This window comes from Hemiscyllium ocellatum, chromosome 10 (genome assembly GCF_020745735.1).
Source record: "Hemiscyllium ocellatum isolate sHemOce1 chromosome 10, sHemOce1.pat.X.cur, whole genome shotgun sequence".
Taxonomy (NCBI): domain Eukaryota; kingdom Metazoa; phylum Chordata; class Chondrichthyes; order Orectolobiformes; family Hemiscylliidae; genus Hemiscyllium; species Hemiscyllium ocellatum.
The window spans coordinates 40,151,693-40,169,979 of NC_083410.1; the positions used below are offsets into that span (position 1 = coordinate 40,151,693).

At 38.5% G+C, this 18,287-nt stretch overlaps 1 protein-coding gene across 2 annotated transcripts in view; it reads left to right on the top strand.

Annotated features, from left to right (window-relative positions):
- The first annotated feature begins 9,270 nt into the window (after positions 1 to 9,270).
- Positions 9,271 to 18,287, top strand: part of syt14a (synaptotagmin XIVa) — a 146,499-nt gene continuing 137,482 nt past the window's right edge. For both annotated transcript variants that reach the window (XM_060830879.1, XM_060830880.1), the window contains exon 1: positions 9,271 to 9,397. In XM_060830879.1, the coding sequence (XP_060686862.1) occupies positions 9,286 to 9,397 (112 nt within the window). In that variant the 5' untranslated portion in view covers positions 9,271 to 9,285. The remainder of the gene's footprint in view (positions 9,398 to 18,287) is intronic.

An 18,287-nucleotide genomic window follows, 5' to 3' on the forward strand; every position in this document is an offset into this window, starting at 1 on the left:
TATTGTCTAATTACTCTGATAAATACTTTACTATGTTTAACTGCATCAACTACATTTATATTGCATTTATTTCTATTTTACAAAATAGCCCACAGTGCTTCACAAGTGTAGTATCCCAAAAAAACTGATACTGAGCCATTTAATTAGCTAAGAGGACAGATGACTGAATGTTTGGTCAAATAGTTAGATTTAAAGGAATCTCATAAAGGAAGAAAGTGGTGGAGAGGCAGAAAGATTTGTAGTGAGAATTCCAGCAGATGAGGCCTATACAGCTGAAGGTGCAGCCGACAATGGTGAAGTCGTGAAATTCAGGGGTGCAAAACAGAACAGAATTGGAGGAACAGAACACAGGGGTTGCAAAGGATTGTAGGGCTAGAAGAGGTAACAGAGATGAGGAAAGGCAAGGGAAAAGAGGGATTTGAAAACCAAGGTGCAAATTTTAATATGAAGGCCACTTTGTACTGGGAAACCAATGTAGGTTGGCAAACTCAGGAGTGTTGAATGAATGGAACATGGTGTGACAGCACAGTTATGGATGATCTCACATTTTTGATGATTAAAAGATCAGATACTGGCCATTAAAGCATTGGAACAGTTTAAAGCTGACAAAGGCATCAATAAGGATTTCACCAGTGGATGAGTATTGCCCTGTCATTATATGCATTCTTAGCTTGAAAGAATGAGAACGATAGCTAGATCATGACCATATATTATGATTACAGATTACACTTTGCATGTCGGCTATTCAGGCAAACATTCCAGCAATTTCTTGCAAGGAGGAGCATTTTCATACCAGATATATTGTTCCTGTTGGCACAGTTTGAATGGAAGGGATCAGGAAATCAGATATATTGTGATCTTGCCACATGTTTGCTCCAGCCTTATGTTCCATACATTATAGAATTGTAAAGCTAAATTTGGATGGGTGGGTTACAATCCTCACAATGGCTTCAATTTTGAATTGGCACTCTCTGTTCCAAGAATGAGAAGTCCATTCAACATGACCCATAGATAGAGCTGGAGGAGAAAGTGAGGTCTGCAGATGCTGGAGATCAGAGCTGAAAATGTGTTGCTGGAAAAGCGCAGAAGGTCAGGCAGCATCCAAGGAGCTGGAGATTTGACGTTTCGGGCATAAGGGCTTATGTCCAAAACGTCGAATTTCCTATTCCTTGGATGCTGCCTGACCTACTGCGCTTTTCCAGCAATACATTTTCACCATAGATAGAGCTGTCAGCCTCCATCACAGTGTGAGATAACTGCAGTAGTAGCAGTGGTTATGTTGGAGGAGCCCTAAGTAGGAGGGAAGCAGCTGCCATTGTAGCAGGTTAAAACTTTAATCAAAAAAGCAGTCTCTATGATTAGGCTGAACTGCCATACCTTCTGCTTAACGAAACATGAATGTTGTGTGAGAAAATTAATAAAATGCATTAAATGTATCTTGGACTTCCAAACTCAAAGTCACCTCTGCTGCGTTGTTAGATATTTGACACAACGGATTTAAATTTTTGAAACATTGCAGCCTCCTGTTAAGATAGTACAGTACCTTCTTTGCTAATATAAAGTGCTCACCCAGTACCTCAGCCATGTCGATTGCCTTCAAGTATGGATCCCCACTTACAGTCCCTAATTTTCACTACCCCACCTTTTATTGTTCTTTCGCTTTTTATTGGTCTATAGAAGATGTTTGGATTCCTTTTCCTGTTGGTTACTAATTTCTTGCCATATGCTTGCGTTTCCTTTTACATTTTTCACTTCTGAACTTTCTAAATGCAGTCTGTTTCTCATTCATATTATCAATCTGACATCGTTCCTTTGCATAATTTCACTGTGTCATCTTACACACTGTCTGTCTTGTCATCCAAGATTGGTTGCTCTATTCTCCACCCCCCACCAAATGAGAATGTACTTAAACTGTTCTCAAACCATTCCCTGGTATAAGGCCTCCCATTGTTCTGCTACAATATAATCTGCCAGTTTTTTTAAACTTTCATTTACCGAGGTCAGATCTTTTATCAACCATGTTAAATTGGTCATCCTCAAAATTCAGTATTTTTCCTTCAGCTTACTCTGTGTCCTGTCATATTCTATAGCTAATCTAAAACTTATAATATTATGGTTTTTAATCCCTTACAGACACTTAATCCAATTGATTTACCTCCAGTAATGACTCTTTAAGGACTTGTTGTTAGGTTACTTAGTATCCACTGCAATTAGGACCCTAATTGGTAATGGACATTGGATATTACAAGTAGTCTCACACCTGAACCAAACGGATTTTCCACCTGATCAATTCAAGTAATTGCCCAAGATGACAGAAACTACAGCAACAGTGTAAACAGGGCTTTAAGTGACCCAACATCATTTAAGTTTGTAGAAACATTATGGAGGGAATTAGTTGATTGAGTTATGGTTATTGTCCTTATCACCATCTCTGGGTATGTTTTGTCCCACCAGCAGAACATACTGATGATAGGTGGAGGCATATGTATACAGTCAGGATGGATTGGCTTCTAGGAGACTTCAACATTGACTCTGGACCTTGTGAAGTCTCTTGGCATCAAGTTACTTATGAGCAAGGAATCTACTGTTGATTACCTCCTACTGTCCTCCATCAACTGATGACTTGCTACTCCCCCCACATTGATATCTCTTGGACTAAGTACTGAGTGTAGCCAGTAGGCAATGTATAATCTAGGGAGATGTTAACATCTGTCAGCAGAGTGGCTTAGTAACACTGCTACTAACCAAGATGGCTGAGCCTTCAAAGACAGAGCTGTCAGTCTGGCCCAAAGCTGGGTATGAGATAACTAACATGAGGAAGAACATCTTGTCATCACCAAAATATTCTTTACTTATACATTTATTGACAAGCGCATCACATTAAAGATATCATCCAGCATGTTGTGTGGCATGATGACTGAGATAGATTCAGCATACTTACAGCAGCTCATAACAGGGCACCCATAAGGTGCTTTGGTAATTATCAGCAGCAGGATTGTACTTTCCCACAATCGATATGGCTTGGGATATTGCTCGCTTGGCTATTGCCAGCAAATCTGGGATTTGAGCTGAGGTTAACAAGGAGTATAGGAAAGTAAGCTGGGAGCAACATTATGCATACCTAAAAGTGAGATACTAACCTGGTGAAGGTAAAAGACAGGACTGTGAATGTATTAAACTGTAGAAGTAGCTTGTTATAGTCAGAGGAAAGCAATTCCACAAGCAATCAGACTTCTGGGATCCTATCAAATTCAGCTGTAGATGGTAGAAAATTAAATGACTAAAATATGGAAAAACATCCATAAAATCCCCCATTTAAATAATGGTTGATCTATTTCCAAGTCAGGATGGTGTGACTTGAAAGAAAACTTCATAGTGGTATTCACATATCCCACTACCTTAGTTCTTCTACATAGTAACATTAATCACTTTTCTCAAGAGGAACTCCTGCCTTCAAGAACTGCTGGCTAATAAGATGGATGGCGGCTCTGTAGTCATAATAGCATCTTCTGGGAGATGCACCACACCAAGGAGCCCAAGGTCAGAGGTGTTGGTGAGTAGAATAAGGGATTTGGGAATGGATTAAAAAAACAGAGGAATGACCCTGAAGAGGGAGTCTTGGATGGGCTAAAGGATCTGCAAATGAAATCTGTCTTCCCCTTGCCTGACAACAGCTTATGCAGCTAACATATCCAGATTTTCCACGTAGTGTGGGCCTTCCCCAACAATGTATATAAAATACCAGCAGAAGAGGAAGAGTAATAATAAACGTAAGTCCAAGGGCAGGCAAAGCACCTGCACCTTTACTACTCCTGTAAAATTTTAGGTAGGTTTGATGTGAGTGGGTAAGCAGTACAATTAATTTTGGAAAGGAACAGGAAAGCATTAATAAATATAGTACCTGCAGTGTAAATGAATGTAGACAGATGTTTTAATATAAGTTGCCTGCAATAAGAGCATTTGAATAGAAAAGTGTTAATTAAATAGTCAGCAAGTTTTATAAATTGACAGGCAAACAATAGTGAATTTAGTATCTGTAAAACATGCAGTGTTCTATCTTCACTGAAATATGGAATATATTGCTTCATTATTTTGCTGTATTACAGTGACACCATATTTGGAATGCATTGGAACCATGGGAACCATCAGAAATTGTGCTGCAGGTCTTGGATTACCATGAGCAATCTCATAGAAAATTTGCCAGAGCTTATTAAAAATTCAGCTCAGCTTTGAATATAAAGTATCATGCATGTAAATTTATTAATTGAAAATAATTCTATGAAACAACTTTCCACAATGACCTCAGAAATGGCTCCAAGTGCATACAAAATAGAGCTAGTTTTCATCTGTCTACTGTTTGTTTTTTTGCTGTAAACAGGATAATAATGGAATTAAAATTATAAACTAAATGCGGAATTTCATCTGGAGACCTTATTATTTTGATTAGGCCCAAATTTGTGTGACCACTTTTATTTTGAAATGGGAAGGGCCTATGCAGCACACAGTACCATGATATTTTAAGCATTGTTTTGATTGATTGATTGATTTGATTGATTGTCACATATACCTAACTGCGGTGAAAAGCTTTGTTTGCAAGCAGTACAGGCAGATCATAGCGAGCAAGGACGTACAGATCATAGAGTGAAAAAAAACATGGACAGAGTAAGGCATACACTGCACAAGGACATGTGCCAGGCAAGATCAACATTAATAAGTTCAACATCATTTGAAGTTAGAGAGACCATTCATCAGTCTAATAATGGTAGAGAAGAAACTGTTCTTGAACCTGCTGCTGCTTGTGTTCAAGCTTCTGTATCTTCTGACTGATAGAAGAGTTTGTAGAAGAGCATTACCTGGGTGAGATGGGTCTTTGATGATGTTGGCAGCCTTTCTGTGGCAATGAGACATGTAAATGGAGTCAATGGATGAGAGGTTGAGTTCCTTGATGGTCTGGACTGTGCACACAGCCTTCTGTAGTTTCTTACAGTTCTGGACAGAGCATTTGTCTGACCAGGCCATTATGTACCAACAGTATGCTTTCTATGGTGCATCTGTAAAAGTTGGCGAGGGTCCTTCTGGACATGCCAAATTTCTGGAGCCACCTGTGGAAGAAGAGGTGTTGTGCCTTCTTGATGTGGGAATCCAGGACAGGTTTGTGGTTATTGTCACTCCTAGGTACTTGACACTATCAACCTTCTCCACCTTCGTTCCATTGATGTAGATGGGGGCGTGATCTCCTTCTTTCTTTCTGAAGTCATTGATCAGTTCTTTTGTTTTGCTGACATTGAGAGAGAGGTTGTTATCATTGTATCACGTCACCAAGCCCTCTATTTCCTTTCTGTAGTCTGACTTATTGTACTCACTTCTTCGTGTTTAAAACAAGGTATTCCTGAGGCTGCCTGTCTCTTTCCAAATCTACATTCCAAGCTCAAGACATGCCCCTCCATATATGGTACTCGTTACTCAGAATTCCTTCACACTTGCACATGGCAAACTTCTGCAATGTTCACTTCTTCCTTGTGTGCAGTTTTTTTCCTTGCTAAGTGCACCTGCTTCAGTGCAACAATAGTGTCTTTTGATTTCTTTTCTCATTTTTATTGAAGCACTTCCAAGATCTGCAATGAGGATCGTGACTCTTTTTTTTGACAAATTTGTGGACTGACCTGTTGGGTCTCAAAGCAATCTTTGTTCTTGTTATTAGTTTTCTTCTTGTGTTAAGTTCTAAGCAGGACCAGGACCCAAAATGTTGAACCTTCAGAGCTTTGTTATTGGAGAGGTTCACTCCACATGCAGCAAAGCTAAACTAAGCTGCTTCCTGCCCAAAATGGCTGATGAAGTCATCATTATGTCATGTGATCAGACTCTTAAAGTGACAGTCAAAATGGAAAAGCAACAGTAACCTACCTAGGACATATGGTTGGAAAGGTTAAGTGAAGGCTCTAATAGACTTCTCTAAATGGGAAATCATGAGGGTTTAGGAATGCGTGGGTTTTACCAGAAACCTTTGCACAACACCCATGCACTTACAAATTTGCTAAGGAAACAACAAAAGTATATAGTCAGCAGAATGCCAACCAGCCTTTGACAATTCTAATAAATGAACCAGAATTAGCCACCCCAAATTCTTCCAGATCCCTCAAAATAACAGTCAATGCTAGTGACTTGGGTATATGTGCAATCTTCTATAGGATGGTGATTTGGGATTAGAAACATCAGACTTGATGAACTGGAGCTGAAAGGTTGTGTACAAATAGAGCTTCGATTGTTTGTAAGAAACTGATTGGTCTGTGAATTAGTGACTAATTATGATGACAAAGGCCTTTTGCCTGCCAACAGCCATGTGATTGGTACTCAGGCAGCTGAACAGCTTGGAGTTGTGAGCAAGAGAGTGAGAAGCCTTTAGACTTCCACCAGCTCAGGAGCTCTCTTTATTTTCTGCCATAAATTTTGCTTTAAGCCTGAAGAAAATCATTTTATTTTTTCTTTAAATAGTGGCTATAAGCTGTGACTTTTAGAAGTTAAAGATATTTTGTAAGTGTGAATCAGTCAGCTGTGCCTCCTACAAATAAGTGAAAGCCTCTGAAGAAGGAAGATCAAGAATCTGCATTCTGACCAGCACAAGAAACATAAGAATCAGCAATCCTGCGAACTGTATCCAATGAATTGCCATCCCAGTCTTAGTGTCCATCCTTAATACTCATGGTTTCTTTCCTGTCTGTGTCTGTGTCTGTTGACATGTGTGTGTAAGAGGTAGCTAATATAGGGATTAGAGTTCAAATTAATGGAGTTATATGGCAAGGGTTCATAATTGTTTACCTGTCGCAAGAGTCTAATCAGTTTTGATATATTAGAATTTTTGTTAAGTACAGAAACCTGCAACCAAAAGACAGGTAAATTGAGAAATTCTGTGTATTTTTAAAAATTTTTAACCCTTGTGATGACTTTGGAAATAGTGGGCTTGATTTCCAGCTAGCAACCCAAGTGGGCATGACAATTAGCTGAAAACATGCAACAAAAATAAATATAGAATCAGGAAGCATTGAACCAGCTTTAAAGTTGTAATCAATTCCAGAGGATCTAATTGTAATTAATTTCTTAACATTTTGGTTTTCAAGAAGTTTAAAATGGAAATCATTCCTGCTCTTTAAATTATGGATTCTGCTGGGCTTATTGAGAGTGAGTTGGGTGGAATTTCCTGGGGTGAGGGAAGGGGTGAGTAATGTAGGAGGTGCAGATGGAGGAATAGCTCAAGTCATGTCAGGGATGCTGAGGGATGAACATTGTCAGGGTATGGGAAGGGGAGTGAACAGTTGGCTGTATAAGTAATGTCATGGTAGAGTGAGCAGTCTTAGGAGAATGGAGGCAAATTTAGCATTGTCAGGGATTGTGCAAAGTTGGGAGCAGGTGAGTAGTGGCAGGAGGGTGGGAGAGTTGGGGTCACATGGATGAGCAGCATCAAGTGTGTGAGGAAGGGGGAGGCAGTGAGCAGTATTCAGGGTGCAGGAGAATGAACAGTGTCAGCAATGATAAGGTTGGTGGATATGGAGATCATTTGTCAAGTACATTAAAAATAATGTTGTTAAACTAAGGCAGATCTGAAGAAACATGCCTAAGTTCATAATGTGTAAAGAGATGTGACATCACAGGAATTCCCTCCTGGCTCATTGCTCTGATGACTCCATTTGGCAGTCCTGGGAAGGTCCAAAAATTCTAGCATGAAAAGTTAAAATTGAAATTGCAACTGCAGTCAGCAGTGTATGCTGACATGCCATCGCTGAACATAGGTCTGTGCCTTTGTTTCTCTTATCTCTTTCTTCTTTAATTTCATTTGTCACCACAATATTCATTTCGATTTCAATACATAATTCAACTCTAATTTAAACTTTTTGTTTCAGACTTTGAGTAGTTTAGTGATGGTTCTTCAAGCTGATTGTTTGAAAAGCCTGGCTGATTCGTGCCATGCTCTCAAACTTAAACATCCCCATAGAGGACATTGTGTTGCATGAGACCTGGACAACGGCTGGTAGCAAGGTGACTGGATAACACCATTTCTTTGCTACTGCTTGGTAACCCAGGTCACAGCATAACCTATGCTGGTACTTCAGTGCTTTAGAATTGAGTTCTGGATTGTCTGTTGAACCTTAAGAGGTCAAAGTAGGTATGAAAGATCCCAAGGAATTGTTTAAGACAAACATGCATAATGTTCCCTGCTTTCATTACAACAGTTTCCTGAGACCACTAACAGTAAGTATTCCTCCCTCAGTCAACAACAATAATAACATTCAGATGAAGCTGGCCATTTATTTTGTTGTTGTTTATACAGTCATGTTGCATAAAAAGGTTGCCCCATATGTTTACTTGAAGTTCACCACTGCACTGTTGTGTGGGGAATTTCTAAATGATGCACTAAGGTGTTATATAAATGTAAAATCAGACTCCAAAATGTAAGACACTTAGCCCAACTCCCTACTGGGCTCACCAGCAAAATTGTGTGGTGATCTAGCATTCCTAGGTTTCTCGCAAAATAAAAAATGCATGTAGAATTAGGACCTGGAAATGTTTGTAACTTATAGAAATGTTGTGACTTTATCTTTTGACATCTACGGAGTGGCGAAACTAATGCATAATTATGTAACTAATCAAAATCTCATTTTGTACCACTTCTGACTTTCTTTTCTCTGTACCTAAATAGAGAAAAAAAAGTAGTGATTTTTACTTACACCTAAACCAATGTTTAGGATATTTGCATGTACAAATACGGGACTTGTTCCTGCTTGAGATCCTAGCACCATTATTCATTGTATTCGGGGAACCCAATTTGTGAGATCGTCTTCGACAAAAGAGATGAGTTGCTTGCAAATTAATGCGGAGTTTGGAGCAGGAGGAGTATTTCATCCAACTAAATGGACCCATGTTCCTTTGATTTCAAGGTCCTTGATCTTCAGGCTTACTCAGTCCTCAGTCTTCCTGCTGTAGAACCTAAGGTTCTCAAACTGTAGGGCATTCAGCCTTGGCTAGTGACCACCCTCCCTCTCCCACGGTACTGAGGATTATAGTGGTGAATTCTCTTGCATAGGGCTTGAATCCACAATTTTTTAACTCAAGGTGAGTGTGTTACTACTGAGTCAAGGTTGATATTTTTGATGATAGTTGATATTTGTATATACATGCGTTTGGTTGCAGTGCCCATAGTGTCAGAGCAATAATTTTATTTTATTTCATTCTCTTCCAGTATCTCCAGAGGCAGTTGGGTTCCTTTCTGCTGTTGGGGTGATTGTCATTCTTATGATCCTTCTCTTCCTATATATCAACAAAAGACTGTGCATTGAGAATATAGGAGAGTTTCCGTGCCTTGATACAGAATACAGGGCCAATAAAGATTTACAAGACAATACCCGTAAGTGGTTTATTTTAGATTTTAACCATTTTAGTTTGTGCAAGTGGAAAATATTTATTATGTTTGAAAACGACTAGCATGAGCAAACTGAACCTGATTTCTTTAACTAAATTTCTTTACAATACAAAGCTGTTAGAAATACAAATTTCCTATTTTTTTTCCACAATGACAGACTTTAGATTTCATTTGTGACATTCTTTTAAATTCAGAAGTTCATTTAAAAATATAATTGAAAATCTAGGGATTATTTATATTCTATTTAATTTATCAATTCAATTCAAGACAACTTTAATTATATCATCATAGCGAGTCATAATTTGCTGGGTGTTCATGTTCTCCAAATAATTTCCTCTTTATAACTTAATAAGCACTGCACCTAATAGTATTGTATAATTGCATTATGGATACTTCCTTTTTACATAACTCTATTTGTAATCTAAGAAACAAATACTCAAGAACATTCAATCTATAGATTCCCGAATACCCAAGGGAACTGAAAATGGTGCTTTGGGAGGTGTGCAGTTGGGAAGCTGCTGGTGAAGTGGAAGAATTGTAGGAAAAGAAGGGGGAAAGCAATGAGTACTAATTTCCCCAGTGGTAACCCAATGTGTATACAAATCATGGGGTAAAGTGCCTGATTTCCTATATGTAAAGTCAGCAGGTAAGGTTCCCTGCCCATAATACAAGGATAAGAACATTTGGTCTTCATACTAGTGTGGTGACACTAAAGTGCCTATCTGTGGCACCTCAAGATTGACATTCAGGTTGGTTGAAAATCCCAGTTTTATGTATTGATTTATAAGCTCACATTTCCTGTTTATTTCTTCAAAAACAACTTGCTCTTAAATCCAAAATAAGGACCATGCACCAACGGCTCATGATTTTAGGCTAATTGTTGAAAATTTGTACATTGATGTTTATTAGATGTGTATATAATAATGAATTTTAATGACTTTTGTATTTATTTACTAACAGAGGTAAGCTGAAAAGGATGACCAATTTGGCACATTAACCAGTTGCACATTGCATCTGAAGGGGGTTTTGCTTTCTTGGGTTAAAAAGACTGCTTGCTTAAATGTCGTTTTTCAAGAGTTTCCAACAAAGCTTGAATTTTCCATCAGTGTCCTCTTTAGTCGAACAGCTTAGCAGTGTTGTAGAGGGCTTGAGTGATGCAGTTGGGCAGGCTGGTTATAGTGTGGCTGATTCAGTCACAGAGCAGGTAACACAAATCCTAAATGGCTTGCGTACAGAAGATGAATCTTCTGAAGTTTGTACAGACAATAATGTAGCATCTCCAAGTATCAGCTCAGAAGCTGAAATAAAGACGCTGTCTGCTGAAGCTGGAGAAGAAACAAGAAGCTGCGCAACAAACAGTAACTTGGGTGAGTCGCAAGATGATGCGAGGTACGTTGTGTCAGAAACTACAAAAGAAAAAAGGCAGAATTGGTTGCAACATCAATCTCCAGTTTGTAGTTTAACAAGTGATGTTTCTGCAGAGACAAGTACAAGGGATTTGAACTGTAAACAAGTGGAAAACATTTCCTCTTTAGAATACACAGATATCTCCGATACTATGGGACAAAAGGAAGCACAGCAGCACAAAACATCACTAAGTCATTTCAGAGAATCAGAGAAGTTAAAACTCACAGAAGTCAAGAAAAGCCCACAGCAGAAACAAGAGAATTGTGAATGTGTAGATAATTATACTATTTCAGGTTGCAACAATGCTGCACAAGAACCTCAAATGATAAATGAAGAGAATAAAAAGTTCAAATGCATGTTATCTGATGTAGATTTGAAGAAGTCCAATTATGAAGTTAATAATCTCCCTTTGCAAGACAAAAAGAACAAATCAAGTAAATCTAGCAAACATAGTACTGATGACATAAGTAGTCAAATTAACAACAATGAATATGTAGCTAATGATAAACAGGAAGAGGAAGTATCTAAAAAGGGAAAAAGGAAATCATCAATACTTGATATTGGAGATAATAAAACAACTAATCAAACTACTGTAACATTGGATGCGGAAAGGCAAAAAAAGGATAACGAAAGGAAAAAGTTACCCCGCTGGCTACTACATGGTGCAAAGAAATCACCAATTAATAAACCCGATAATTCAGAAAAATGGACCAAAAAACTCGAGGGAATCATTTCAAATGATGATGAACACTCAGATCATAAAAATGAGTTTCAAAGACAAGAAGTGGACAAAAAAGGAGAAAATGAAGCCTCTTGTACCAAAATATCAGAAAAAAGTGGAAAAGTCAAGAAAGAAAAAAAAGAAAAAAAAACTCTGGACAAAGGTGAGAGCATTTTTCCAACTTGACCTGCTGTAACTTCAGCCTGAACTTTTCTGTCATCAGCACTTTACAAAGATTCAGAACTTTCTAATCTAGCCTTCAGAAACACTATTATATATCTGACTTGATGTTAGAGAAGTTCTGTATTTGACTTTTTTCCTCTTCTTCAAGGATAACTGAAGTAATATATTTCCATTGCTGGCTTTGTTATGTCTGAAAATGTCTACAAGAATGTTCAAATGTTATGCATGCAATTATCATTTACTGCCTTGAGATTATGTGAGAAGTCTGGGACTTAAAAATTATGTAGAAATAGTTCAGCAGTAAAATAACCACCTCTGAGCTAAAATTCAAGTCAGGCAATGCTGCATGTGATCCTTAGTCCTTACTCTGTTCACCAATGCCTGCAAAATCCTATAATATGTTACAGTTCTTCAGTTTTAGTCAAAAATTGTGCTTGTTTTATCTTCCCAGTTTACATTTTATAAAATCACAAGATATGTTCTACTTCAGTGAAAAGATGTATTGAGTGAGTTGCAAAGTTGAAACTCACTGCATTGGATTGTTAATCAATAAGAATTCAACTGAGGTAGGGAATAAAAAATTTTTCATAACTTTTAAGTTCAGCCATAATATTGTGGCAACAAGAAGTTGGAACTGAGCTAGAGTTGTATTGCCACCTCTATCTCCAGCTACTGAGTGCTACTTGTGATTGACAGGACCTTAATTGGCCTGGGGGCTACTGCTGGGATGGAGGTAGGCTGATTCTGGAGAGGTCACATTAAAATACCTGCCTTCATAGGCTTCTGTTCCCCAATCCATTAGTCCAGATGGATATATGATGAACATTGAGATCTATTAGTGAAGCCTTAACAAGTACTCAATTCACTTCCCCACTCCTATACCCAACAACCTCTCACTCACCTTCCACTCTGAATGACCTTGCCGCAATGAAATTACAATTTGGGACCTACTGTCTCTTTTACCCCATGGAAAAGTGTTGGAGGGCAGAAATGGAGGCAGGATTTAAAGCTATACTTTTTTTTTGTTGTGTAATCTCCATATCTGTCTGTTCCTTCTCAAAGCAAGTTATATAACTTCAAACGGAATATTATGAATGTATTTGCCCAGATGTCCCACAAGATCAAAGCGGTCAAATCACTATGAACACAAGCCAGTACCAATGCAAAGCAATCCTGACTTATTAGGAGACAAGTTACAAGAGCTTTTACTACAATTTACTAATCCTGTTCAGCCCCTTAATTTTGTAATACTTCCTGAGCCTCTTGCAGATTTGTGCAGCCACTCTTTCTGTTTCAATGGGATTGCGAAGCTGCTTTTTCTTCCTCTCTCTTTCTGGACATTCAGCAGGTCTCTGCCTTTGGCCATGCTGGTCTCCTCAGAAGTTCGAAGAGAGTCCAGGAGATTTCTTTGTAGGTGAACCATGTCTTTATACCTTTTTGGGTGGTTTTTCTGACACTTTCTATAGTTCTGGCCAATCAGGGAGACAGATTTAACGGTTTGAGACATGTTTAGTCATTGGAATGGCCTGCTACTGTTTGTTTCTTTCTGTAGCAGGACCCAGTGCCATTCTGTCTGGGTCCTTCTTAAATTGGTTGATAAGCTGTTTGAAGTATGTCTGTCCAGGATAACTGTTGCCTTTATGTTATGTAAATATCATTACCACCTGACTGCTGTGTTTGCTCTGTGTCTGGTGGGTGAGTTTTACTTGGCAATTTCTCCAGCATCCCTTGCTGTTTGACCAAGTTAGCAATCTATCTGTGTTTAAGCAGCCATGCAGCTGCTACATTTGGGATGGCTCATGTATTTTGATGGTTAGGTGATTGGCACGATGCTAGAGCATAGAGGGTTAGAGAAGAACTTGGATGGAAATATTATGTGATGGTAATGGTCCTGATCACCTGATTGAAGATTGGGATGCGCAAACCTCTGCTTGGCTGGATGGTCCCTGTTGGTTTAATGGCTGTAGGCAGCTGTATATTCCCAACCGTGCCACCATGCACAATGGCTACTGCTGGCAGGGAGTCACCAACGAAGAGAGGATCCATTTTGCCAGATATGCAGATGCCTTCAAAGTTTAGCAGAGGTTGGGATTTGGAAAATCAGTGATGAGGGGAACATGGAATGAGGCAAGGAGAGTGCATGGTTGGGGTTCTCTTTTGGGAACAGGTTGTCCAAAGTGGAAGGGCCCAACTTACCTTCTCATTTACACAAAGGCCATTAGGTGGTCGGTGGTGAAATACCAGCAGCAGCAGAAAGAGGCCCTTAGGTGGCCATTATTATGATTATGCCTCCCACCACCTGCCTGCCTGCTTCCAGGAGGGTCATAAAATTCCATTCTTGGTGTGAAAGGGGTGAATCCACTTGTTGATGTATACGTAGAAACAAGGTAGTACATAAAACTAAGATTGTGTGGGTCCGCAGAGAGAAATTGATTAACTGGATTTTAAATGCATGTGTAAAACCTCAAGTAATCTCTGTACTACTAACTGCGCCAAGTTGGTAGAGGGTGAAACAGATCAAATAATTAAATGAGCAGTTCAAAGAGTGCTGTTGGAAAGTGTTTCAATTCATGGTGTAACATTTGATTATCGACTATCTGTTCTTTTGATTATCTTAGAAAAGTTCTTTTAATCTGGTTTAATGTTCCTAATATTTTATATCACTATCTTTCTATTTGTTCCTTTTCTTGTATTAACTTTTTGTTTGCTCTTTCCTGCTTTCTAAAAATCTTCCAGTCCTCAAATTCACTAGTTATTTGCAATATAATAAGTAATGTTGAGTCTTCTTTTATTGGAATGTATTTGTGTCAAAATTTGAATGTTTCTCACTGTTTATATATGACTATTTCAGTCTGTTTACTCAAACTGTCTTAACCAGTTCTCCCTCCTCATACCTGCATAATTGTCTTTTGGTTAAGTTTAAAATTCTTAACTTTGACTCAGATTTTGTGTTTAAAATTGATATGGAATTAAATAATGTTATGATAATTTTCTCCCAGAAAATCATTTACTATTCCATAATTAGCTATTACTATCTCATTACACAATGATCTACAATACATGTATTCCTAGTTAGTTCCAAAATGTATCGACTTAGGAAACAGTTGTGAAAGCATTCTCCAAACCCATCTTCCACACTGCTTTTTTCAATATAATTTTTCAGTCTATATGAATATTAAAGACCCTAATTTTATCACAATGCCTTTGTTACAAACTCCAATTATTTTTGCTTAATGCTAAGTACACTAGTTATAACTATTCACACTATTGTTTTCTGACCATTGTTACTCTTGATCTCTAGCCATACTGATTTTACTTCCAGATCTTCTAAGCCAATTTTCCCTTCTTACAACTGTCCTTATTTCATCTTTTACTTTCATGATCCCCCTCCTCATTTTCTATTGGATAGCCTGAAATATTTATTTCCCAACCCAATCAGCTCGTGGTCATGGGTTGGATTTTCAAAGCTTGTTTGTGAATCCAACCCTGATTGAATTCCAGGTTCTAACTCCTCACCCAAACTGCATCAGTCTTGTCATGCTTCTTTTAAATTTGCATTATTTGATTGGTCAGCTGGTGAGCTCGGCATCCAATGCAAGGCACCATGTCATTCTGAGAAGGCAGGAACTGCCTGCCTGGAAATAGAAGAAAAGGAAAGCAGTAATAATGCTGGAGACTGCTGTTATCTTGCAGGGAGAGAATACAGCTCATTAGCAGGCAAATAAGGTGGTACAAAGTGATCATTGGTGATAATTTGACATAAAGTTATTGACCTGCTAGTTGTTGACTGCTCTAATTTCAGAAAAATACACAGATGAAAATAAACCTCTCTCCCAGTTCCCAAACATCTCTGACTGTTACATTCTAAAATTGATTACTTTATTCAGCGTAGCCTGGAAAGAAGACTGAAAATCCCACTCCGTTTCTGATAGGCCCCTTAACAAGTTGCTTAAATAATTTTAACAATCATTTACTGGTAGCAAGAAGGTTTCTCATTCTTTCCCTCTTGCAAGCCCTTTCAAAATTCCAAGCTGCCCTTGACTTGGTGGGATCAAATGTCTTCCTCTGGAAATGCAATTTTTGAAACTCATGCACCCATTTTCATCTCCATTGACAATTAAAAATATAGCCCCATATTTCTGTAATAGTGATTAGATTAAACCCATTTATCTCCATCTGTGTTGCTAGTGTGCCTAGAGTATAATAAATGCCTCACATATTCTGATAAAGAGATTTTTTAAAAAATTATTCTTTGTATGTTCTTCTGGTAATATGTTGCTTACCACTACTTTACTTTTATGTTTGTTGATACATTGGTATATTGCCAAAATTAGACATTGCAGTATTCAGTGCGTTTTGAGAATGAACATTGCAAATCTCTCAATGTTTTCGATTTATTAAAGTGTACCTAACATAGAGCAGGTTTTAATGTAAATTGGGAAGATAAACCCCAGGGTTTGATCGAAAACCCGAGTTCTGTAGCTTACTGTCTTGCCTGACACCAATGAACTGAGTATACTTGAGGACTGCTTCTAATGTTCTTGGATCTGAATGACTCCGAAATTGTGACTTTACTGTTGGACTAGTTCTACATAAGTTTTAAGTTCAGCCATAGATTTTATCTGCTAATACACATGTTTGTCCCTTCCTATCTTGCTGTGCTTACCTTTTCTCAAATCACTACAATGCTTTTTCTCTTCAGATTTCTAAATTTACCTTCACCTGACCCCTCCATATCATTCCCCAATTTTTGTTTAAAGCCCTAACCACAGCCCAAATTATTATATAATTATTAAGGATGTTGATCCCAGATGTGCCCAAGAGCACAACCTATTGGAACAACTCCATCTTTCCCAAGTACTTGGTCTCTTAAAGTCAGAGACAGCGGAAATTGTAATTGAGAGTGAGTCTTTAAACATGTTACTTTTGTGTCTCTTTTCATAGTAGAAGAACTAAGTTATATACAAGGAGTAGAGAATAAGCGGGGGAGTAATAAAAATTTATGAACTTTAAATATTTAATACCAGTAATGATTAAGTGTTAGAGGATCTACTGAAAGCTGGCAAATGTCTTGGAGCTGGGGTTCTAAAAGAGGCAGCTAGAGAGATATTGGATGCATTAATTATTATTTTCCAAACTAGAGGAAAACAGGAATATAGAAATGGCAGGTCAGTTAGCTTGACATCAAGAAAATGCTGCATTTTATTATTAATCATGTATTAACAAGGAGCTTAGAAAATCATAGTTGGTTAAGCATAGTTTTAGGAAAGGAAAATTACTTTATTTTGAAGATGCATATCAAGGTAGATAAAAGTAAATGAATAGATGTGGTATAAATGGCTTTCCAAATTTTTTGGAGTGTTGTGGTCCTCTCCCCTGTGTCTGGATTGGGTGTTTTCAGCAACTGGGTGTGCAGAGTAATGTGTTGGATTCAAGTGGTAGAGGGGAGGGCTAAAAGGTGATAGGATGATTTTGGTGGGACCCACAAAGAAGTTCCCTCTATGTACTGACACTATCCCATGCAGCTGAAGCTGCACGGCAACCCATATGATGTGGGGCTTCCCCTGCTGTAAGCAAAATTGTTATGGTGGTGAGATTAGGACCTTACATTGCCATTAATTGGTCAGGATTTCAAAAAGGCTAAAGGGCAGCTTGGTGCCCCCCCCTGTAAATTTTAGGTGGATGAGGAGGGGCATGTAGTTGGTGTGAAAGCCACTCACTGGATTTTACATGTTTTAAAGCCCACAAGCAAAGGGGTGTAAAATCCAATACAAAGAGTAATGGATTAAGAACAAAAGGGTAACTAGGGAGAGAATAGGGCCTCTCAAAGATCAGCAAGGCAGCCTTTGTGTAGAGCCGCAGAAAATGGGGGAGATACTAAATGAGTATTTTGCATTAGTATTTACTGTGGAAAAGGATATGGAAGGTATAGATTGTAGGGAAATAGATGGTGATATCTTGCAAAATGTCCATATTACAGAGGAGGAAATACTGGATTGACTTGAAACACAAAAGTGGATAAATCCCCAGGACCTGATCAGGTGTACCCTAGAACTCTGTGGGACGCTAGAGAAGTGATCGCTGGGCCTCTTGCTAAGATAATTGTATTATCGATAGTCACAGGTGAGATGTCAGAAGACTGGAGATTGGCTAACATGGTGCCACTGTTTGAGAAGGGTGGTAAGGACAAGTCAGGGAATTATAGACCAGTGAGCCTGGCGTTGGTGGTGGGCAAGTTGTTGGAGGGAATCCTAAGGGGCAGGATGTACATGTATTTGGAAAGGCAAGGACTGATTAGAGATCGTCATCGTGGCTTTGTGCGTGGGAAATCATGTCTCACAAACTTGATTGAGTTTTTTGAGGAAGTAACAAAGAGGATTGATGAGAGCAGAGTGGTAGATGTGATCTATATGGACTTCAGTAAGGCGTTCGACACAGAATACAGGGAGAACTAGCCATTTGGATACAGAACTGGCTCAAAGGTGGAAGACAGAGGGTTGTAGTGGAGGGTTTTTTTTCAGGCTGGAGGCCTGCGACCAGTGGAGTGCCACAAGGATCTGTGCT